This window comes from Littorina saxatilis, linkage group LG5 (genome assembly GCF_037325665.1).
Source record: "Littorina saxatilis isolate snail1 linkage group LG5, US_GU_Lsax_2.0, whole genome shotgun sequence".
NCBI lineage: Eukaryota > Metazoa > Mollusca > Gastropoda > Littorinimorpha > Littorinidae > Littorina > Littorina saxatilis.
This window is the reverse complement of record NC_090249.1, coordinates 9868248-9892590: the sequence shown is the minus strand read 5'-3', so window position 1 is coordinate 9892590 and position 24343 is coordinate 9868248. Positions and strand designations below refer to the sequence as shown.

Below are 24343 nucleotides of genomic sequence, written 5' to 3'. Positions count from 1 at the left end.
GTATATGATTGTCCATATTTTCAATGATCAGAAGACAGAACACTCTAGTCTAATGACTGTTCATTTGGTAAAAATATTAGTGGTACTAAACTCTATAGTCTATAAGCAGTAATTTTTCCAAAGTAAATTTAGTAAAACAGTAAGTATTGTACATTATTTTAGACACTGTGAATATAAGGTTTTTTTTAGGGTAATATTGCCGTTTATGCAAGCTTTTGGTCATTAATTTGTTCATAATGCTTCAGCTTCAAGGGGGCGCTGCCCCCTGAACCCCCGCCAGGGCGTTGCCCCTCGACCCCACTGGTGGCCTTCGGCGGCCCCCAGACCCCCGCCACTTTTCCTCTTTTTTGTTTTTTTTTGTTTGCATCCCTGAACCAGGTAAGGAATATCATTATGCACTGCCGACATTTTTTTTGTTCCGCCGAAAAAGCAAAAGTGTCCGCCAAAAAAATAAATGGGGGAGGCAAAAATGGTTCTGAAAACTGAATTTATAATGGCAAACTTGGAGCTCAGATGACACCAAATTGCACAATTTGGGTTCTTTGGAGAAAACAAAATCCGGGGGAGCATGCCCCCTAGTATGACTAGTCGCTTCGCGCCGTCGACTTTGATATTACTTATAAATTTTCAGCCTCTTTCACTGTTTTCAATTCCCATGCCTGGCACTGGTACATAGACCTCGGAAATGAAAATGTTATTGCTGCCCTTGAAGCAATAGTTCATGAACGTTTCTTGTGAGTTGCAAAATACGCTCAATATTTTGAAAATACACTGAATCTCGATGAAAGGTACACCAAAGTCAAAGTGTGGGTAAACAGGTCTGCTCTCAGAAACAGAAATGTGTTTTTGTGTTTTAATAAACATAGGAACACTGCTAAATCACAGCAGAATAATATATATATGCTCACAGTCCAATACCTGGGAATCATGGTCAATTATGAAAGGATTGTGCTTGATGTTCTTATGTGTATATTCTGGTGTAGTGTTTGTACAGTCTACTCCAGGCACTTAGAAATATACTCGTTTGAGTTGTGGTTTTGAACAGAGTGGAAGGGGGTAACACAACACATGATCGTGTCTGCAACAGTGCAGCTGTAAGTGTGTGTGCATGGCTGTGAGGGTGTCAGTGTGTGAACGTGTGTGGCTAAAGAAATGGATTTTGAAGCTGTACTTTACTGTCAGTACTCCTTTAAAATGAATATATATATATTTTTGAGAGTAGGATCGATTGTCATGCTGTTTATCACAGTCTAGTGACATGCTTTTTACATTAAATTTAGTCATAACATGACTAAATGTTTTAACATAGAGGGGGAATCGAGACGAGGGTCGTGGTGTATGTGTGTGTGTGTGTGTGTCTGTCTGTCTGTGCGTGTGTGTGTGTAGAGTGATTCAGAGTAAACTACTGGACCGATCTTTAGGAAATTTTACATGAGAGTTCCTGGGTATGATATCCCCGGACGTTTTTTTCATTTTTTCGATAAATGTCTGATGACGTCATATCCGGCTTTTTGTAAAAGTTGAGGCGGCACTGTCACACCCTCATTTTTCAATCAAATTGATTGAAATTTTGGCCAAGCAATCTTCGACGAAGGCTGGAGTTCAGTATTGCATTTCAGCTTGGAGGCTTAAAAATTAATTGATGACTTTGGTCATTAAAAATCTGAAAATTGTAATTAAAATTATTTTTTTATAAAATGATCCAAAATTACGTTCATCTTATTCATCATCATTTTCTGATTCCAAAAACATATAAATATGTTATATTCGGATTAAAAACAAGCTCTGAAAATTAAAAATATAAAAATTATGATTAAAATAAAATTTCCAAAATCGATTTACAAACAATTTCATCTTTTTCCTTGTCGGTTCCTGGTTCCAAAAACATATAGATATGATAAGTTTGGATTAAAAACACGCTCAGAAAGTTAAAATGGAGAGAGGTACAGAAAAGCGTGCTATGCAGCACAGCGAAACCACTACCGCGCTAAACAGGCTCGTTAATTTCACTGCCTTTTGCACGAGCGGCGGACTACGGTCACTGTGAAAAAATGCAGTGCGCTTAGTTTCATTCTGTGAGTTCCACAGCTTGACTAAATGTAGTAATTTCGCCTTACGCGACTTGTTTTTCTTGTGTTTTAGTATGCCATAATGACAGCTGACCTGAAACCCAAGCGAACACTTCGCTTTGCGTGGGAGACAAAGAAGTTTGTCGGACACGTTGAGTTCAGGTCAGTATCCCATCAATTGAATAAGAAGGTGTTTTTGTGTGACAGTATTGTTTGAGGTACTCTGTTTGACCCTGCCTTTTGCAAGATAGTGATTTTGGAATGACTGTGTGTGTGTGTGTGTGTATGTGTGTCTTCATCTATATATATACACTAGATGAATACCCGCTTCGCCGGGTACCCGGCTTTGCCGGGAAGAAGTAGAGCCGAATACCCGGCTTCGCCGGGGACCAGGCTTAGCCGGGTGTACGCCGGCTTCGCTGGCGCACCGTACGAAGGAAGGGAGATAAACGCGCAAAACACTGCAGAAGATAAGGAAGAGTTACTGGGAATAGATGTACAGAAATACCAAAATCGGTTCAGCGCTGCGCGCTGAGAGCACGTGTTGAAAATTTTCATCTACCAGATTGTGTTTTGGGTCTACCTGAATATGCCCACCAAATTTGAAGCAGATCCATCGAGAACTTTAGCCATGCATCGCGAAGTGACCGACAGACAGACAGACACAGACAAGCCGTACATAGATATAGATGTCTGTGTGTGGTTGTGTGTATGTCTCTGGTTGGTGTGTGTGTGTTTAACTATATAATTATGTGTATGGTTGTGTGTATGCAGGGTTTCATCTACTAGTGCGCCATGCGCCATTGGCGCATAACATCTCAAAATGTCCCATTGGAGTTCCCTTCAGTGCGTCAAAAGACGCACTGAGATATGTACCACTGCGCCACCCTATGCACACTTTTCACGGGAGTACAGTGGTCGAAAAGACGTAAGCAAAACCGCGCGCCAAGCCGAATAACTTGCGAGTTTGTAAAACGCGCTGTGATTGGCTTTTAGAATGTAATTCATTAGTATAATAGTATTCAACCAATCCTGTGAACTATCTGTGCGGGACCAATCAGGCTGTGCTGGCGCGTTTACCTCTGTGGAAACTGTCAACACAAGCGATATCGATCGAAACGCAGACCCACGTAAGAAAGCAATGCCTCCAAAGAAAAAAGTAATGTTACTTCCCGGTCAAGAAAAGATATCCTTTCAACTGCCTCGCCAATCAACCTCAGGTGATGTTCGCATTGAAACAACAAACAGAAGAAGATGGCAGCGAAAGTTTCGAACAACTTGCTTCTATTTTCTCTCTCTCTCTCTCTCTCTCTCTCTCTCTCTCTCTCTCTCTCTCTCTCTCTCTCTCTCTCTCTCTCTCTCTCCCTCCTTCTCTCTCTCCTTCTCTCTCTCTCTCTTTCTCTCTCTTTCTCTCTCTCTCTCTCTCTCTCTCTCTCTCTCTCTCTCTCTCTCTCTCTCTCTCTCTCTCTCTCTCTCTCTCTCTCTCTCTCTCAAGGACCTAAGTAAGGACCGGTTGTAAGAAAAGGTGTCGCCTTAAACCTCTATCCTTGAAAAATAAAGTTTCATCATCATCTCTCTCTCTCTCTCACACACACACACACTGGCACATATCATATGGCACCAAATAGAACTATTTTGCATCTTTCGAAAAAATCATTTTTGGACCGCCTAGCCTGCTTTGTGCTTTTTGCCTTTGATTATGTAATGTCCCATCAGAATTTGGTTGAAGGGGACAAATGTCCCATTGTCTTTTTCTTTTAGGCTAAACCCTGTGTATGTATATGGTTGTCTGTGTTTGCGTGCTGTGTAGCATAACATGAACATAAGGAGTAGACCATGTGTGTGTGCAGGGCAACATTTATTGTGGACGATGACACTTACTGGGTGGGGGAGAAATCCATGTTGCTGCTGGATTCCAGTCCTAACGCCCCGCCAGTGCCAAGATCTGTCCAACCTAGGGTGAGTGTGCCTTCTGCTTAAAATGATAGCGGTCTGAGGTACAGTTGATAATATCATCTGTGATGAAAGATTGGATGTTGCAAATAATATAGAGTTGAACCCGCTCTGGCGACCTTCTCTTGAGAACCACCATCAACTCGCTACAACCACCCCAATCAATCCTCATCGAGCTTTTTTCTATCTAATACACCTTTCCATAGCAACTACAGTGGAGTCCGGGTACAACGAATCTCAAGGGAGATACATTTTAGTTTGTTATATCAGTAATTCGCTGTAGAGTTTTCAACCCTAAATGGCCTCAAGACAAGTTTTCCCACTCACCTTCAAATGATCGTCCCATTGATCTTTCCTTGGAGAGTACAATCTCTGCATGTTTTCAACAGCTTCATAATATAATCCATAGAGAGGCATAGTTCAAATGTTCACTTTACTGTAATTTTAGAAGTAAAATTTAAAAAGTCGTGTAAAAGCATGTACCGTATTTTCCGGGTCATGAGGCACAACTTTTTTCCTCGAGTGTATCAAAATACGAAAAAAATCAAAGAGACCGCCTGAGTACCAGTCAAACAACTTGTGATAATGCATGTTTCAGCTACTAGGTACTACCCTGGCCATGTTTCCTCTCAAGACATCAAAGAGACCGCCCTATAGGTTAAACTGGTCACTGACCCAGGTGCAGGAAGTGTTTCCTCTCTCAGATATGGTCATGGCTCAGAAAAGGTGTCGAATTTGTGGGACACTTGAGTCACAAATACAAACTCTTGGATTACTTTCCATTTTGGGGTCCAGCAAAACTGTTTATGTGTTTAGTTGTGTCTGGGCAGTAACAATGTATTTTCATCAATTACTGCGGAATGAATTGCATTTTAAATTTTAACTGGAGTGTGTTACATAACACCGTGTCACACATTGTTTTCTAATATACAGTTAACAGTAAACCTATTACACAATAAAAGTTAACTGCATTAGTTAGTATCTACCTTGATCTTCATTTGTGAAAAGTGGCATTCCCCGACAGCAATAATCTGCATATCTAGGTACCCTAGGAATGTGTGTATGTTACATGAACACCAATAAACAAAACAACGATCAAACAAGTACTCAAAGAACTGAAAAGATTACTGTTTCAGCAGTCAATCAATTCTTAGTTCCACACACTTCATACGGACAGTCTGCAAAAAAAATCAAATCAGAACAAGATGTGAAAATGTATTCAAACAAAAATCAACTTTCTGTGTCTCACAACACAGACATTCAAAACTGCTAAATTCCTATTTATTTTACACACAAAACCTTAGAAATACATGTAATGGGAAGAGAAACAAGTACATAATAGTAAAGAGTTGAAATGCATCAATGATACCGGACCCGTTATTCCCATTATCAGTTATCTGTCAAGTCATTCCTAAAAGTTTCCAATGAGTGTGTTACATTTCACCAAAAAAATCAAACTTTAGGACACTGTCAAGATATTCACATGAAAAATGCATGCAAAAGAATGAAAAATGAAAGAGCAAAACCATAACAACCTAACAATGATGTCTTATGACTTCTACCATGCTCCAATTCACAATACAGAGAAGATGTTCTCACTTTTGACACTGAGTGTGTTACATTTCACCAAAAAAGTCTTACTTCACATTATTTTGTAAGGTATAAAGCATATATCCATCCACTTGGTAATGAAAACAATACACTGTACAACAAAACTTGATAAACCCCCCAAAAAATCTTCAGGTTAAAGGCGGATTTTGAAGCTATCAAGAAAAATGCTGTTTATTCGCCAATGAGTGTGTTACAAAACACTGTCATAACATGAACAAAACGTTGTTCATATTCAGTGCATTCAGTTAATTGTGAAATTAATTGTAAGAATGACACCATGGTTGCTACACAACTATTGAAACTATTGTTGACACATTCCGACAGCAATAATCTGCATATCTAGGTACCCTAGGCAAGTGTGTGTGTTACATGAACACCAATAAACAAAACAACGATCAAACAAGTACTCAAAGAACTGAAAATTACCAATCCTTCAAAGTAAATTGTAACAAGAAGGGCAAAGCCCATACGACTCACATGCTTGACCTTGACCTTTACATGACCTTGACCTTCAGGGTCAAGGTCAAATAACTAAACCTAGCAATGACATCATATACTAAGAACTGCTTTACACATTTTTCCTACCAAAATACATGTGACCTTGACCCAAGGTCAAGGTCATCCAAGGTCATGCAACACAAAGCTGTTAATTCAAGACATAGGAAGTACAATGGTGCTTATTGGCTCTTTCTACCATGAGATATGGTCACTTTTAGTGGTTCACTACCTTATTTTGGTCACATTTCATAAGGGTCAAAGTGACCTTGACCTTGATCATATGTGACCAAATGTGTCTCATGAGGAAAGCATAACATGTGCTTTTAAGTTTGAAACAGTTATCTTCCATAGTTCAGGGTCAAGGTCACTTCAAAATATGTATACAATCCAACTTTGAAGAGCTCCTGTGACCTTGACCTTGAGGCAAGGTAAACCAAACTGGTATCAAAAGATGGGGCTTACTTTGCCCTATATATCATATATAGGTGAGGTATTGAATCTCAAAAACTTCAGAAAAAATGGGAAAAATGAGAAAAAGAGCTGTTTTTTAGACAACATCTATGGCCCCTGCGACCTTGACCTTGAAGCAAGGTCAAGATGCTATGTATGTTTTTTGGGGCCTTGTCATCATACACCATCTTGCCAAATTTGGTACTGATAGACTGAATAGTGTCCAAGAAATATCCAACGTTAAAGTTTTCCGGACGGACGGACGGACGGACGGACGACTCGGGTGAGTACATAGACTCACTTTTGCTTCGCATGTGAGTCAAAAAAACACTCTAATTCAAAACAATAAACGCAGACATCCTTTTCTGTTTACTTGATTCATTCCTTACTTTGTTCCAGCAAGATTTAAATAATTTTCAAGATAACTGTACAAACTATTGGAGTGTGTTACCTCTCACGATGTGCGAGTGGTGTGAGTAACACACTCAACACTGTTCCTAAAAAAACCCACTCTAATTCAAAACAATAAACGCAGACATCATTTTCTGTTTACTTGATTCATTCCTTACTTTGTTCCAGCAAGATTTAATTAATTTTCAAGATAACTCTACAAACGATTGGAGTGTGTTACCTCTCACGATGTGCGAGTGGTGTGAGTAACACACTCAACACTGTTCCTAAAAAAACCACCTCTAATTCAAAACAATAAAGGCAGACATCATTTTCTGTTTACTTGATTCATTCCTTACTTTGTTCCAGCAAGATTTAAATAATTTTCAAGATAACTCTACAAACGATTGGAGTGTGTTACCTCTCACAATGTGCGAGTGGTGTGAGTAACACACTCAACACTGTTCCTAAAAAAAACCACTCTAATTCAAAACAATAAACGCAGACATCATTTTCTGTTTACTTGATTCATTCCTTACTTTGTTCCAGCAAGATTTAAATAATTTTCAAGATAACTCTACAAACGATTGGAGTGTGTTACCTCTCACGATGTGCGAGTGGTGTGAGTAACACACTCAACACTGTTCCAAAAAAACCCCACTCTAATTCAAAACAATAAACGCAGACATCATTTTCTGTTTACTTGATTCATTCCTTACTTTGTTCCAGCAAGATTTAAATAATTTTCAAGATAACTCTACAAACGATTGGAGTGTGTTACCTCTCACGATGTGCGAGTGGTGTGAGTAACGCACTCAATGTAAAAAAACATATATTTCTTTTTCCTGTAATTTATTTCATTAAATTGGCATGAAAACAAAGCACAAGGTGAACTGTATGGAAAGATTATAGAAAAGGCCAGAAAAAACACATGCAATGACATGAACGCTGAATAACTTGGGAAATTGGTTGAATCGTCTCAAACATATGTCTTTAAAAATCAAAATAAAGAAAAATCTTTGTCCTAAAAAATGCAAATTTTATCAAAACAAATCACAATAACACTTCTAACTTTCAGATGAAAAAAAAAGGAAGTAAGTTGTTATTTAGTGAAAATAACAGTGTTTCAAACTGCAGGTGAGTACGTTACATACAACGAAAAACCAGTGGTTCTTACTTTGGCCGTTTACGTCTATGTCCTCCATGCCACACTGAGTTCTGAGTTCGAGACAGTCAATGCAACTTTGTAGCAGACGATAGAACAGTTGTTTCCACCGTTGGAAGTCAGGAACATGTCGATAAACAACTTTGATTTACGTTGTTACTTTTCGCGGTAACACGAAAGTACACAACAACGAACTTAAGACTTATTTTCATTGCTTTGTCTTCTGTGTTTGTGCATATTTTTTTTTTAAGTAGTAGATTGTTCTTTCTTGTCCAAGTTTATCGCTTAGTTCAACGTCTGTCATCATTATTAAAAGCGCGGCAAAAGCTAAAACTGCCTACGTGACTCCAAACACGAAAAGTAACATACTCACCGTTGGATCTAAACTTGATCTCAGCCGACTGTTGGGGTGAGGTACTGGTTATCGTGCAGTATGTAAACAATAACTAACACCTTCTCTTTCCATCTCCATCAAGTTCTTATCCAAGCAGTGTGTGTAGTACGCGCAAATACGACGTTTCGACACCAAGTAAAAAAAGTGTCCCAACTTCCGGCCCAAAAATCGACGTAAATTCACTCTACTATTGCGCCTTGCTCGAAAACAAAGTCATCAAACCTTTCGGTTTCTACCAGAATAGTAACTGTATTCATATCTGCACCCCGTGTCAGTACTTTCAAAGGTAGAATAAACCATAACTGAGCGTGTGGGGCGTTTGAATGGGGCAAGGGTGGAGTTCGACGCCATTTCTGAGCCGTGACCATATGACAGGGGAACCACCTCTCATAGCTAAAACTGGGTCATTGACCCCTGGGAAGAAGGTCAGTGTCTTATAAACAAGGCATCACAATGAACCTGCCTTTGATCTCACTGCACACACAGAGCACACATATTTCCACTCTGTATCCTTCCTTTGATGTGCGGCTTATTTTCATTCTTCCACCGTTTGTTACCGTTTACTTGTGTTTGTGTATTTTTGTGTATTTTTGTCTTTGGAGACAATTATTGACATCAGTTCGTTGTAGCCTTGTGACTTTTAGAGACAAAACATCTCTGGGGCGATGAAAACGTGTTTGTTATAAGAGGGGTTCGTTATGCAAATGAGTTCAAAAGGTTCGTTGTAGCCGGAAAGTAACAAGTAAGAAATAGAAGGCTGTCTGCCGGGAAATCAATGGCAGTTCGTTAAAAGCGGGATTTCGTTATACCCAGGTTCGTTATAGCTGGACTCCACTGTACCTGTTTATAACTGCCACTTCCAGTCAGTATCTTGGTTGGTTGTTATAGCAGCGCTGAAAGTCCACAGAATGGTGCACTGCCTTTGGCTAGTACTTCTCATAATTTGCTAGCCAGAGAGCAAATTTTACTCGCCAAACCAACCATTTGTTTCAGCAACTTGACTCGCATTTGGCGAGTAGATTAACATTTCTACTCGCCATTTGCATGTTTCTACTAACATTTCTACTCGCCATTTACATGTTTCTACATGTAAAATACTCGCCACTTTCAGGCTTGTATAGACAGGTTGTCGTTATGGAAAGGTGTTTATACTAAGGACCACTTTTGGTCAGTCCCTTGCTCGTTCGTTGTAGACAGGTTCAACTGTTTTTGTGTCGGGCCAGGTTGGTTGTTGAGCACTTAGTGAATTGGGCTACAGTGTCTTAGGCACATGGTTCAATCACAAATGGAGAGAAAGTAACAGTATTTCCAAGTTAATTTTACATGGTCTGATTTGTATATATATTTTAAAAGTTCTCCTCGGATAAAAACAAACCCCACCTACATTTTCTTAGAAATACGTAGCATGAAAAAATCAATATTAAACAACTAGGGCCTGACTTTTCCTTGTTTCTTCTCAGATATTTGCCAGTTTCATGTGCACCCTGCTATAAAGGTTGACTGCGAGACGATCATATTATCTTCCTGTATTCTCATCCACCTGATAGTCAACTTTACATTTATGTTTTAAGTTTTGTCATTTGAAGTTATTTTGTAACACAAGCCAAGTGTTGTTCCCAGACTCAAAAGACAATAGGTCAGTTGAACCTGGATTGGAAATAAGTATAGATTCAAATGTCCTGGCTATAAACGAAAAAGATGTACATGTCAAAGTATGGGCCAGACGACCAGACATGCATCAGAACAACGTAGCGGATCCAAAAAGTAGGCGTCGGTGACCAAAGTTTACGGCCCGGGACGAACACTGACAAACCACTTTATACACAAACTCTCATTTTCAGGTGACGCCTCCAATCAACGTTGACGACTGTGGCGTGACCAAGGGATGTTACCGCGAGCCCGAGGGCTGCTGGGAGCCGCAGTGTGAGTACATCGTCACCTGGCAGGGTCAGACCGACCGGATCCGCTTCGAGCTGGGCGGTCTCATGGACACCTCCAAGGATCGCTTTGTGGCTGTCGGCCTGTCCAACGATACCTACATGGTGAGGGGAGCGCATAGTGTGCTTTGTTTCTTCTGCAAGATGTGTAAGATTTGCAAAGGAGTAGGTGAATTTGTTTATGCTGTAATGTACTGTGTAGGGGGTGTGTGTGAGGGAAGTCAAGTGGGAGTATGCTGATAAAAACAGTGACAGGACAAGTGGAAAATAAAGCAACAACAAAAAGAGAGAGAGAGAGATAGAGTTCACTCATTCCAGGAGTTATATTTTTGAAGTTCTTAAGATTTTGAGGCAGTTGCCTCATGTCTTGTACATGTTGGTAATTCAGCATACATACCAGAGATCTGGTTTTAGATTAACTTTTGCTCATTGAAATCTTCGTCTTTCGCAAGGCTAGTAGAAGTTGTACTGATCATGTTCCTGCTGTAAAATGAAAAAGACGTCGGCCAGGTGTGTTTTGATGACAGTCACAATGATGCTGTGTTGTGTGTCTTGCAGGGTTCTGACACAGTGTTTGCCTGTGCACACGACTCGTCTGACGAAAGTACACGTGTCCACCTGTCCTACAACGAAGGCAACAGGAACATCCCTCTTGACAGAGAGAACGTCAGTGATTTACTTTTCATCTGTTCAATTCTTTGCTTTTTATGTGTTGTCATTCTTGGCCCATCTTTGAAAAAGCAAAATACAAATAAACAAACTCAAAACCAACCTATTTCAGTTCCTGAGATGTAGCTGTGGTTTACGGAATTGCAGTTATGAGCTGTTTTTCTGGTTCCATAGGTTACACTTTTTCTTTTCTATTTATTTCAAGAATATGTTGGAAATTTTGGTTACATTCTTTTGAACTTCTTGATGTCGGGCAACATATTGTTTATTATTGAATGATTCAGGTCTTCATGTTGCCAGTCAAAGATTGATAAGAGCCCACTTATTTCCTTTTGGGAGTTATGCTTTAGAAATCTTGCGCAGGGATTTTCTATCATTTGTTAAAATCTACAACATGAAGAACTTGCATTTTTCACTGGTGTAGTTTCACATTATGATAAAAGAAAGTTGTCTGTGGGTGTTTTGAGTGGTTTTTGTTGTTGTTTGTTTTGTTTTTGTTTGTGTACAGAATTAGTGAATCCTGCTGAAACTTTTGCTTAGAATAGTTAATTATCATAGTTTATTGTTATTCACAGCTCCGATTTGGAGAGCGTGCAATCATGAATGAAGAAGGGTCGTACCACAACGGTCGCCTGCGTTGTCGTTTCACCGTGGACCGTGACCTGGACAGAATCTACCCTGAGCTGTCGTACATCAGTGGCTCCCCTTACCATCTGCTGATGAGTCGTGGATTCGCCAACAGAGGTGAAAACTTGTGAACAAAAAAGGGAAATAAGAATTAAAGAAAGGAAGGAAATAGCGGAAAAGGAAGGACCTGGATTGGACACATTGTTAAAAAGACAAATAGACAGACAAATACAAAATGCAAAAAGAAAGAAATGGAAAAATACAGTTCAAAGGGAAACAAGGACTGTATTTATGAAATGTTTGATTGGTTATGAGTGTGAAAACATAAAATCAGATTCATCAATGAATCATCCATCCGCGGGATTTTTAGTCTTTGGGAGATGTTTTAATTTCGATTTGCTCTGAATCAAGATATGAAAATAGTCTTGGACGTTAAGATACATCTGCTTTTCTCCACATGTTTTGTGTGTGTGTGTGTGTGTGTGTGCCAATAATGGTCAGCTTTAAACTGAAAGGAAGAACAGTGGGGAATTACAGAGTAGATCTTGTGAACAGCTGACTTTGGGTTACAGACTTGTCTTGACATTTAGCAATGCCACAAAAAGTTAAAGTAGAAAGAAAAACTTACTACTTGAAGAACTTGCATTTGGGTGAAAAGCAAAAAATGGAATTTTGCCTTTTGGTGTATGTTCCCAGAGTGTGTGGTATGAAGTTGAAGTGTTGTTAACAAAGAACATGTTGCGTGCAGGTGTGTTGCGGCGTCACGGGCTGGGGGTCAACGAACTGCCCATCGCCAGCCCCAGCATGGTGGACCTCAACGACTACAGCAACATTGGTGACCGCGCACGCTACCCACTGGTCAAGGCTCACGGTCAGATACATCTGTTCTTTTTTCTCTCTCTATTTCCGTCTTTTCCTGTCTTGCTGGCTTTTTTTTTTATCCTGTTTGCTCTGTAGCTTTCTCACTCTGTCTCCCTGATCTTTTATTTTTTGTTGTTGTTGCTTTCATCAATGTTTTTTCCAGTTCCCTTCTTTTCAATCAATCAATCATTATGAGGCTTATATCGCGCGTATTCCGTGGGTACAGTTCTAAGCGCAGGGATTTTTTTTTGTTGATGCAATTTATATTGCGCACATATTCAAGGCGCAGGGATTTATTTATGCCGTGTGAGATGGAATTTTTTTTACACAATACATCACGCATTCACATCGGCCAGCAGATCGCAGCCATTTCGGCGCATATCCTACTTTTCACGGCCTATTATTCCAAGTCACACGGGTATTTTGGTGAACATTTTTATCTATGCCTATACAATTTTGCCAGGAAAGACCCTTTTGTCAATCGTGGGATCTTTAACGTGCACACCCCAATGTAGTGTACACGATTCCTTCAATAGCATTTCTGCACACACACACAAATATCTTAAGACAATTTCTCAAGGTAATATGTGTGCATGTGCAGGGTGTCTGATGATCCTTGCGTGGATTTTCTTTGCCTCCATCGGTCTGATCATGACCAAGTACTACAAGACCATGTGGCCCAACCAGCGCATGTTCGACCAGCGCTATTGGTTTGTGGTATGTCCAAATTCTTTCTTTCTCTGGGATTTCTTGTTCAGGTCTCTCCGATCTTTTAGAATTATTTGACAGTAACTAAAAATTGTGGTGATTTAATTCCCTTTGTGTGTGTGTGTTTTGTCAAGTCAAAATATTGTAGTTATCTCTCTTGGTGTTCTTAGATTAGTGGGCAGAAGTAAAGTGTGTGTATGCCCATTTGTATCTGTGTCTGTGTGCTTATTACTCTTTTGCATATTGTTTAAGAAGATGAAAACAGATGGGAAGCAGTGCTGTGAATGTGTGGTATGTTTATAAACAAAATATACATATTGATTTTAATGGTTACAAAAAATGTCTGTGCAAGAAATAATTCGCTGAAGTGATTCTTCTGTGTGTGTGTGAGAGAGAGAGAGAGAGAGAGAGAGAGAGTGTGTGTGTGTGTGTGTGTGTGTGTGTGTGTGTGTTTGTGTGTGTGTGTGTGTGAGAGTGTGTGTGTGTGTGTGTGTGTGTGTAAGAGAGTGAGTCTGTGTGTCTCTGTGTTAATGGTTCGACAAAGAAAACTGAAGATCACTTGTCTAGATTCAATAGGCAGGTGAGACAAAGGAATAATGTTAGCAGTGCAGCCACAGGTGCAGTGATACTGATAGCCCCCCTTATTGATTCTCACACCTTGTGTTTTCTCTTCCCCCGACAGGCTCATTTCAACTGCATGGCAATGGCTTTCTTGATCACTGTCATCGGTGTCATCCTCATCTTTGTGGAGGCTGATGGATGGAGTCAGGTACGTCATTTAAAATAAGAAATACAAGTATTTACCCAGTTACCTTTGTATGTCTTTGGGACATTTTGACAGTTTTGCGTAAGCAAGTTGTTGACCTTTACCCAGAGACATAAGTCCTCTTAAGCATGATTGCAAGACATGCATGTGAACAGTACTTCTATAATTATTGCATTTGTTCACGAACACTTGAACCCACATGCTAACAAAGGATGTTCTGTGCACTTTTCAACTTCCAGACCTGTAAATAACACTTAACATTGGCAGTAGTATCCAATAACTGTTTTAATATTAACTCTCCAAAAAATGAACAATAGGAAATTTCCCAAGGACAAAATATGAATAATACCAAGTTCAACACCCTTTTAACCCCTTTACTGCCACTGTATAACAGCATTTTGGTATTGCTGTGTGCCAGGGCAAAATTTCGCTTTCTTTGGTAGGTTCACTAATCTGTTCACTGCTCGATCATTTATTGAGATATCTCTTAGATCTTTGGCATGTGTTTTGCTTATACCCTTGGCTATTATAGGATGACATGATCATTGGACTTTGTGATTGTTATAGTAAAAATTGATATAATGACCATTTTGTCAAAAATTACAGTTTCCGGACTTACACACACACACACATTGCAGCACGTAAAACCACACAAAACACTGCTAAAACTGGTGTCAAACATCAGGTACTCACATTACAGCCCATAAAAGTATTCTTCTGTCACTTGAAGATCACTTGTTCCAGAACACTGTATCGCTTGAAAACAGGTCTACGAGTTGAGGTCCGACTTTCGGCCGCCATTGTGAATGCTATTAGATCGGTTCTACATTTCTAACACAGTTTTCAACACGTGGTACTAACTTATCCGAACGGTCTATGGGAAAGAACTGTGTTTAGAACCCCTACAAGTACTTGGACAGTGGTTACCTCCCATTTAGTTTTCAGAAATGTCCTAAAATGTTGCTAACGCAAATCCCACGTACTAGGTACGGTTATGGGCGTACGACAAACCGAAAATGACCACGTACCTAGTACGGGGTGGGCAGTGAAGGGGTTAAGACTTTCCTAATTTTAAGAACCTGTTTTCTCAGATGTTGTGTCAATTTACCTTCACTTTAAGAATGGCTCCTTTTAAGACCTCATTTCTGTCACATGAACGGGTCTTAACAGGGGGATTTCCACACTATACTAGTCTCTACCTGTCACATGAACGGGTCTTAACAGGGGGATTTCCACACTATACTAGTCTCTACCTGTCACATGAACGGGTCTTAACAGGGGGATTTCCACACTATACTAGTCTCTACCTTTCACATGAACGGGTCTTAACAGGGGGATTTCCACACTATACTAGTCTCTACCTTTCACATTAAAGGGGTCTTAACAGGGGGATTTCCACACTATACTAGTCTCTACCTTTCACATTAAGGGGTCTTAACAGGGGGATTTCCACACTATACTAGTCTCTACCTTTCACATGAACGGGTCTTAACGGGTCCACACTATACTAGTCTCTACCATGGCATGTAATCCTCAATTTCTTATATGAGAAAATGTATAATAATTAACTTTCCCATAAGAGGTGTAGAAAGTGTCGAAATGAGAGATTGATGGATACTAAATATGAAAAGTTTATTGATTTTTTATGCCTTATCACTAATTTGTTTGAAACAAAAGGTAGACGGATAAGATCCAGTAAGCATTTGCCTCCTAATTGGAAGGTCGTGAGTTCATATCCCGGCCACGGACGCCTGGTGGGTTAAGGGTGGAGATTTTCGCGATGTCCCAGGTCAACTTATGTGCAAACCTGCTAGTGCCTTATCCCCCTTCGTGTGTACACTTGCGTGTACTTGCACAAGGCCAAATGCACACGGAAAAGATCCTGTTACCCATGTCAGAGTTCGGTGGGTTATAGAAACATGAAAATACTCAGCATGCTTCCCCCGAAATCGGTGTATGCTGCTTGAATGGCAGGGTAAAAACGGTCATACACGTAAAAATCCACTCGTGCAAAAACATGAGTGAAAGTGGGAGTTTCAGCCCATGAACGAAGAAGAAGAAGGAGGAGGAGAGAAACAAGAGGTACTAACACAATATTGTGTTTGTTGCAGGCTCCAGACCTTCCGCAGAAGGCTCACCCTATCCTGGGTATCATCATCTTCGTCTGCATTATCATCAACGTGAGTAGTGGCTTTTCTTTACGCTTGGTGTGTGTGAGCTTGAGAGGAAAGTTATGGAGATAGGTTGCTGAGGAAAGAGGCGAGAAAGAGTGCAACCTGCCTTGGCGACCATCGTTCAATAACCACCACCTGCCCATAATGGCCGTCCAAAAGGGTCCCCAAAGAACTTTGTTGTTGTTGTAGTTCAACTTGTCACAGCGGCCACCTTTCTACTAGAACATATTTGGCCAGTCCTTTTTGGTGTTCATTTATAGACAGGTTTGACTGTATTGGCATGTGTTTGTGTTTTTACAATACAATACAATACAATACAATAAACTTTATTAATCTCTAAAAGAGAAATTGCATTGCTGAGCTTTTGTGTCCGCAACAAAACACACATAAAACATCCAAAAACAAACATTTGTTCTTTGTCATTCATACATTCCCGTGCCCCCACACATCTCCTCAATTCCTACATCAACATTCTATCATAACTATGTACATACATTTATTCTCTTTTAACAGTCTGTCTTCAAACGCATCTCAGAGAGGAAGACTAGAGATTTGTGTTGTGCCATAGGTAAAATCATGTGCTTAGCTATGAAGTAATGTTATCACATGTTATTTAAGGAAAATGAGTAAATATATGTACCAAGCGTATAACATCAGCAAAACTGAGAAAATACAGCACATTGGTTATCACATAAGAAAGTATATTAAAAATAAATTAACATGCATTCACCATCAACAATGCACAAACGAAAGTCAGCACCTTGCCGGTTATCACATATTGTCTAAGAGAGTAGAATAAGAGTATATAATCATGCAAAACAAAATCAACAATACTGAAACAATACAGAACACAGACCCCGTGCATCAGAGCGACAACACCAGCATCTACCGCCCCACCTGAGAATTGAAGATGTGAATTGCAGATGGAATGAACGAATTTCTGTAGCGTGTGGATCTTGCGGTTGGTTGTCTGAATCTGTTGCTCCTGTCTGTCCGTCTACTGTCGAATTCCGGTCTGAGTGGGTGCGAGTCGTCAGCCAAAATCTTCTGTACCTTGTCAGTCAGTCGTCGTTCATGTGTTGATGTGAAATTGTCCTGCTTCCTCCCAACCACCCCACTTGCTTTCCTGATGAATTTATCTAATCTATCCCTGTCTTGCTTGTTGATGTTGCCACCCCAACACACGGAGCCAAAGTACAACACACTATTGCACGTTGAAGTGTAAAACATCTGAAGGATTTCTTGTCTGATGTTAAAAGACCTGAGTTTTCTCAAAAAGTACAGGCGAGAGTGGAGTTTCTTCACAAGGGCATCAGAGTTTGGTTTCCATGTCAACTTATTGTCTATAATCACCCCCAAATACTTATACTGCTCTACCTTCTCTACGACCACCCCCTTGATCACTATCTCCCTGTGTACATGTTCCCCCCTCCTGTTGTCCATTATCATTTCCTTTGTCTTCCCCACATTAAGCTCTAAATAGTTGTTTTCACACCACCCCACAGAACAACCCTTGTTTGTTGTGATGGTTGGATAGTGGTACCTGCAAAGCGAGGACCCTCCCGTGAGAGGACACCTTGTCTGTTGTCCCCTTGTCTATTGTCCTCATCTGTTCGCTGCCAGGAAACATTTGTATTCAAGCAATACCTGTATTTACCTGAATTTACAACTTTCAGTGTGCCCTTGATTTATAAATGAATACACCACACGCACACACACACACACACACACACACACACACACACACACACACACACACACACACACACACACACACACACACACACACACACACATTGTGTACACATATGTTAGTTGTTTGTTGTTTTTCTTCTTCTTCTGTTGTTGTTTATTGAGCGGTTTGTTGCCCGTTAAAGCCAGTCCTACAGGCAGTGAAAGGGTTAGCCAAAATGTAGGTGTCATGACGGGCCTACTGCAATGTTTGACTGGTCCTTGCATGGCAGGTACCACTGTATGGCGACGATGTTTTGTGATGTGCTGTTTTATGATGTTGACAGCCTATCCTGGCCCTGCTGCGTCCCAACCCAGACAACAAGTGTCGCCCCGTCTTCAACTGGTTCCACTGGGCCTTTGGCACCATTGCCAACGTTCTGGCCAGTAAGTCACAATTCTTCTCTCCGTCTGACTAACTTTTCTCTGCTCTGTATATATATGTGTTTGTGTGGGGTGTGGGCAGCTTGTGGGCTGCTCTGTCAAGTGTCATTTGGTTAGCTAGTGCCATGGCATCATAGTGAGTGGCTGCTCTGTCAAGTGTCATTTGGTTAACTAGTGCCATGGCATCATAGTGAGTGGCTGCTCTGTCAAGTGTCATTTGGTTAGCTAGTGCCATGGCATCATAGTGAGTGGCTGCTCTGTCAAGTGTCATTTGGTTAGCTAGTGCCATGGCATCATAGTGAGTGGCTGCTCTGTCAAGTGTCATTTGGTTAGCTAGTGCCATGGCATCATAGTGAGTGGCCCGGGAATATTGATATTCATCATCCAAACAATTAGGGGCTGTATTAAATGAAAGTTTATAAGATAAAACTTGGCTTGTGAAAGAAATGAATGTACTTTGTAGTGTACTTAATCTGCATTTAATCTTTCCAGGTCAAGTTCAGTTACCAAAACATATTTCTGGTCAGCGCAAAACACTCCCTCTAAGTCTGTTGGAATTTGTCATATTAGAGTCTTATAAGCCAAGTTGTTGTGAGTCAATTTGCCAGCTTTATTCACTTAGTTCACTATTTCTTCAGTCCCCACGATCTTCATCGGCATGGACTTTGGCAAGGCCAACGTTCCCTGGTGGGCCACTTGGATCCTGGTGGTGTGGGTCATCTTCCACATTGTCATCGAGCTCAGCCTGGAGGTCCACCAGTGCTGCACCTACAAGAAAAATAAAGGTCCGTCTTGTCACTGTGTGTGTGGGGGAGGGGGGGTCATCTTTCACACAATCATCGAGCTCGGCCTAGAGGTATACCAGGGGTTCGTGGTCGGCTGGGCGTTAAGCAAGCAAACAAACAAACAAAAAGGTATACCAGGGCTGTTTTAAGGAAAGCTTGAGCCTGTAAGTACAGAATCAAATAACAAGAACGGTTAGTTATGAAAGTGTTTTTTCTTATTTGAGGCAAACGAAACATTGACTAGAACCTCTTCATCAATCCATAAAGTTATCATGAAAGGGTGAAAGCTCAATGTTTTCTCCTTTTAAAATGCCAGGAAGCAATGTGTGTGTGTGTGAAATATCTCTTGAAATAGAGTTTTATGTGACGGTGCTTGCTTGTTGCAGAGCGAAGGAGGAAGTACGAGCAGCAGAAGCGTGAGAACCCCAAGAACACCTTTGACGAACCCGAGCCTGCCGTAAGTAGACAATTGTGCATTTTAGTCCCAAGAAATGGATACCACGTATTGATTTCTTTCTAAATCTCATTCTTACATGTTTCACACAGTCTTGTTCGCAGACTCTGAGGACTATAAGTCAGGTTTACCTGGATTGGAAATAGGTCCAGCTGCTCTGGCTTAGTCCACTTGGTAGGAAAACTGATGGTCAGAAGACCTACATGTCAAAACTATCAGACAATCGACGGCCAGGGGTCAGACCAATGCGTCAGATAAAGGAAAGTACTGACCGAAGACCAAGCCCTGAGGGCACACTTTGAGGGCACATCCACACTTAATATACTTTCTTTGTCAATCTAAACACATGAAATAAGCCAGTTTTGATGTCCAATCGGAAGACATTTTTCCACCAGTACTAAGCTTCTTCCTTTCTACCGCAGTCCATGAACGAAGAAGAAGTTTCACTATACACAGCTAGGGTCTTTACATCTTTACACCTTCACAGTAGGAAAAGAAAGAAAGACAGCCGGATTCATCAGCTTGATATTTACAGCATATCATGCATATATGTAAAAAGCAGGATTGATATATGTGTTATGATTTCTTCTGAACGTGGTTTCTCTGATTGACATCTCCGTCGCGATATAACCTTGAATGGTTGAAAACGACGTTAAACACCAAAGAAAGAAAGAAAGAAAGATTGACATCTGCTCATGTTGTGTTTTCAGGGCCGTCGCTTCAAGCGTTTCATGCTGTTCCTGCATTTGACTGTGACCACGATCATCACTCTCATCATGATCATCATCATTGCTGTCTGCTGATTGGCCCTTACAGAGTCAGCCTTGCCCGAGCTTACAGCTGATTTCACACTGCATCACCCAGGCCTTCTACCTATTTGTTTAGTTAAAGCTACAACATGGAGTCATCCTTGCTTACATCTGCTTTGTCTGAACAAAATGACTGTGACGTGTGGACCATTGTACAGGCTGACATTGGACAAGTGGAACAGCTCTTCCTCACCTTTTATTCTAGCCTGATCAAATCAACATTCGCTTTACAAGGTTGAAAGCTGAGTTAAAAATACAGGCAAAATTCATTTATTTGTATTGCAGTCACTTTGAATCTACTGGATGTTAAACCACTGACTGGTGTCTCTGAGATCTGTGAGAACATGCAGAACCCAGCCATAAAAGAAAGAACTGACGAGGTTAATAGTGGCTTTTAAGTGTACAGTAAATGAACAACCAATTACAAATACTGTAAATAGGGCTATTTCTGGTGATGCAATGAATGCCATTACAGTGAAGGTTTGTTTTACCAACTATGGCCAGCCGTTCGAAATATAGTGCATGATACTTAATTAAGGCATGGTTTGCGGCAGTATTTCATTTTGCTTAACTCTTTCATACCAGGCTACAAAATTTTAAGCTTTTGGAAATGCAAAGATTTACATTTTCAAGTGAATAAGTTTATGCCCAAGTTACATTCAAACATCAAATGGCAGGCTTTTTTTTATCACCATATAAACAAAGTCTCAAATAATTATAAATGTTTGTATGTTACGAACAGATTTGGTTGATAGCTACATCTAGATGGAGATAAGACCATTTACAAATTGGGAGTTCTGGGTTTTACTTTTGTGAGTGGTTGTTGCGTGTTTTTGTTTTTGATTTTGCTGGTGTCTTTCTGTGCATTTTTTTGTCCTGTAGGCATTCATGATTTAACATGTCTCATTGCAAACACATTTAAGCACTTTTGCATTAGTTGTAATGAAGGATGACCTGCCATTCTTCATCACAAACCAATTAAGAAAGATACACAATGAATAAAGAGCAACATTGCCGTACAGTGGATGCTCAATGCAAAATTGTGTGATGTTAAATGAGATTACTTCAATGCAACATTCAGTAGTTTACATGCTGATGGTGCATTTTAATGAAACTTCCATGAACTATACTATGATATTAATTGCTTTTTAGCTGGAGCTGTTTAAAACAAGATGTTTGAATATGTATTTTCATAACAGCGCTTATGAAAAAATTTGTTTAGCTTCTACATCATGTTTTAGATTTCAGAAACATGCAGGCTCTGATGTGTACACGCAGGCACAACACACACACACAGACTTACAAAGCATCAAAAATAAAACAAAACCTTCACTCTTCAAATAATTATTTGTGATGTATGTGAGTTGTTTTCAAATAAAGTGATACAAATTTTTTTTCTTTTTGTTTTTCATTTGTGTTTTTACAGATTTTAGGTTTTAGTACTGGTTTTATTTTATTGTTAATTTCTACTTTTGTCACTGTTTATCTGTGTTGCAGACTTTGGCAATTATTTGTTGTCTCAAAATGAGAGTACATGTAGTCATGTGTGAATATGTCGGGCCTGTTGTGAATACTCTGGTTTTTTTTATTGGGTTAGCAATATTGTATTTATATTGCCATGTCAAGTTGTGTAAATGCCTTTCTCATTTGAACATATACAACATGTGACTATTTTCTCTCTGTAGCTATTTATTATTAATTGTAATAAATTGATTTTTGTAGAAAAAGCTTATAATTTGTAAGTCATGTTAGAAATGTTTTTAATACATTTTGTGACACTGCATAGAAAGCTATGGGTGAATCATGTGATAAGAATCATCTGATTTGGAGTAGATTTTTTTAATTTCAAGCCAGTTTATGTGTTAGACTGCACATTATAGTTTTTTTAGTGTGACATGTCTCTTTAGTGTATATCTGTAATAATAAATAATTACAATTGTTTTGGTAACATCCATTTGTGAGTGTTTAGCTGAAGTATTGTTGCTTAAAAATTTCGTACTGCTTTAATGTTTTGCTTTGGTGCATAATATTTGTTTGTGAACAAAGACAGATGTTGCATTTTTACCTTGTTACTTGGGCAAGGGTTGAGAATTATGTAAACAAATTATATTAAAACAAAAAATCTGTCAGTGTCACTCATTGCTGTGGACATTGCTGAATGTAATTTGCTGTTTTTTTCCCATTATTGGTCAGTTTTTTAGAAGAAAACCCCCCCATATATTTAGGCACTACTACTTGATTCTTACATGGGCACTATAATTAGCTGTAAAATAGATTTATAGAACGCAGAGTGTCGAGTGTTTCAGATGAGGTTAAAGTTATGTCTTTGTTGTCTATGTCTGAAAGCTGCTGTTTATGTTAATGATAATGGTAAATGTTAATTGATAACAGGGTATTACTTGAGCAGTAGGGAACAAACTCAGAAAATTGAATCCCTGAATATGAATTCCAATGAGAAATGCTAATTCCATTAATTAACTGCACAGTTTCTGCATTTCATGCATACTTGCTGTCTGTTTCTGTCCGCATATGCATATAACACCTTGCTTTGACTTACACTCAGGGAGTTCGAACTGATTTGATAAATACATTTTAAAAAGGACATGTTTTGTTGAAATTCTGAGATATGATGAAAAAAAAGAAGAAAATGTTTGATTTGAAGGAAACTCAAAGGATGTTTTTTGTGTGTATTGGTCACTCAAAAAGTTTTTGTTCACTGTTTATCAAAAAAATTATTTTTTGTTTAGCTTTGATGGAAACCTTTTTGAATTGTGTACCCAACAAAGGCCTGTACATTTAGGTAAACCAATTTAATATTCTGTTGCTTAAGTTCGAATGAGTTGGAAAGGCTTTGTAATCTCATGGTTTGCTGTTTTTGCATGATTGAAGCCAAGGTCATAATTTGATTTTTATGATACATGTACTTTTAAACTATAGCAATTTAGTCTGCAGTCAGATGTTTTAAGATTCTGCTAGTGTCCTTTATCTTTATACTATGTTATGTCCAGTTGGTGCTACAGTTTTGGATATTTTCTTTGAAATCTGTCTTACATTATCTTTCTTCGAGAATTGTAGATTTGAAGTCTCTTTTTTGTGTGTGTGTACGTATATGATTTTCTCACTGTCTCGATTTTTGTTTCTTCCTCTACCTTTTCATAATTTTTTACTTTTTTTTTCATTTATTTTATTTTATTACATGTTAAGAAACATGTTTTTGTACCTTTCAAGCAATTTCAACACCGGGTTGTTTCCTTTTTGCCTACAAATAATTATATTTACACTGCTTGAAAAAACAAATCGTGTGCATAAATGTGTGCACTGGAACGAAACTCTATTGCTGCTATATGCTGTTTTGTAGGCTGCAAATGTAATTATAAATTATCAATAAAAAGTTGCAGTACACAAAATATAAAGTTCTGGAATGTTTGCAGTGCGTGTGTGTATGGTTGAGATAGTGTGTGTGTGCATGTATGTGTTTGTGTTCGAATGTGTGTATATCTTTGTGTGAAAGACGACCACCATAGCACATCAAAACCAAAAATTAAATGACAACTACCCACTAACGATCCATTTCACCCCCACACAGACAAACACACTCTCTCTCTCTCTCTCTCTCTCTCTCTCTCTCTCTCTCTCTCTCTCTCTCTCTCTCTCTCTCTTTCTCTCACTCTCTCCTTTGCTGATGACAAACGCCTTAGACCTTAGAAATGATACACAACTGTTGTACTGAAGCCTTTGTATGTCCGGCTTTCCTCCCGGTATTCACGACGACCTGTTGATCGTACCAGGTACTCAGAAACAGTCAGTGGTGCGAGTCGAGTTTGCCGCTGGCCAGTAACAAGAATGTAGACACACACACACGCACACAAACACACACACACACACACATGCACGCACGCACGCATGCA

General features: G+C 39.5%; 1 protein-coding gene across 2 annotated transcripts in view; it reads left to right on the top strand.

Annotated features, from left to right (window-relative positions):
• LOC138966262 (putative ferric-chelate reductase 1) overlaps positions 1–23848 on the top strand; it is a 50649-nt gene extending 26801 nt beyond the window's left edge. For both annotated transcript variants that reach the window (XM_070338408.1, XM_070338409.1), the window contains exons 4-16: positions 2143–2231; positions 3920–4028; positions 10372–10572; positions 11026–11133; positions 11712–11880; positions 12512–12634; positions 13226–13341; positions 14015–14101; positions 16210–16278; positions 18291–18390; positions 19026–19172; positions 19559–19629; positions 20337–23848. In XM_070338408.1, coding sequence (XP_070194509.1) covers positions 2143–2231; positions 3920–4028; positions 10372–10572; positions 11026–11133; positions 11712–11880; positions 12512–12634; positions 13226–13341; positions 14015–14101; positions 16210–16278; positions 18291–18390; positions 19026–19172; positions 19559–19629; positions 20337–20429 — 1482 coding nt within the window. In that variant the 3' untranslated portion in view covers positions 20430–23848. The remainder of the gene's footprint in view (positions 1–2142; positions 2232–3919; positions 4029–10371; positions 10573–11025; positions 11134–11711; positions 11881–12511; positions 12635–13225; positions 13342–14014; positions 14102–16209; positions 16279–18290; positions 18391–19025; positions 19173–19558; positions 19630–20336) is intronic.
• The last annotated feature ends 495 nt before the right edge of the window (positions 23849–24343 follow it).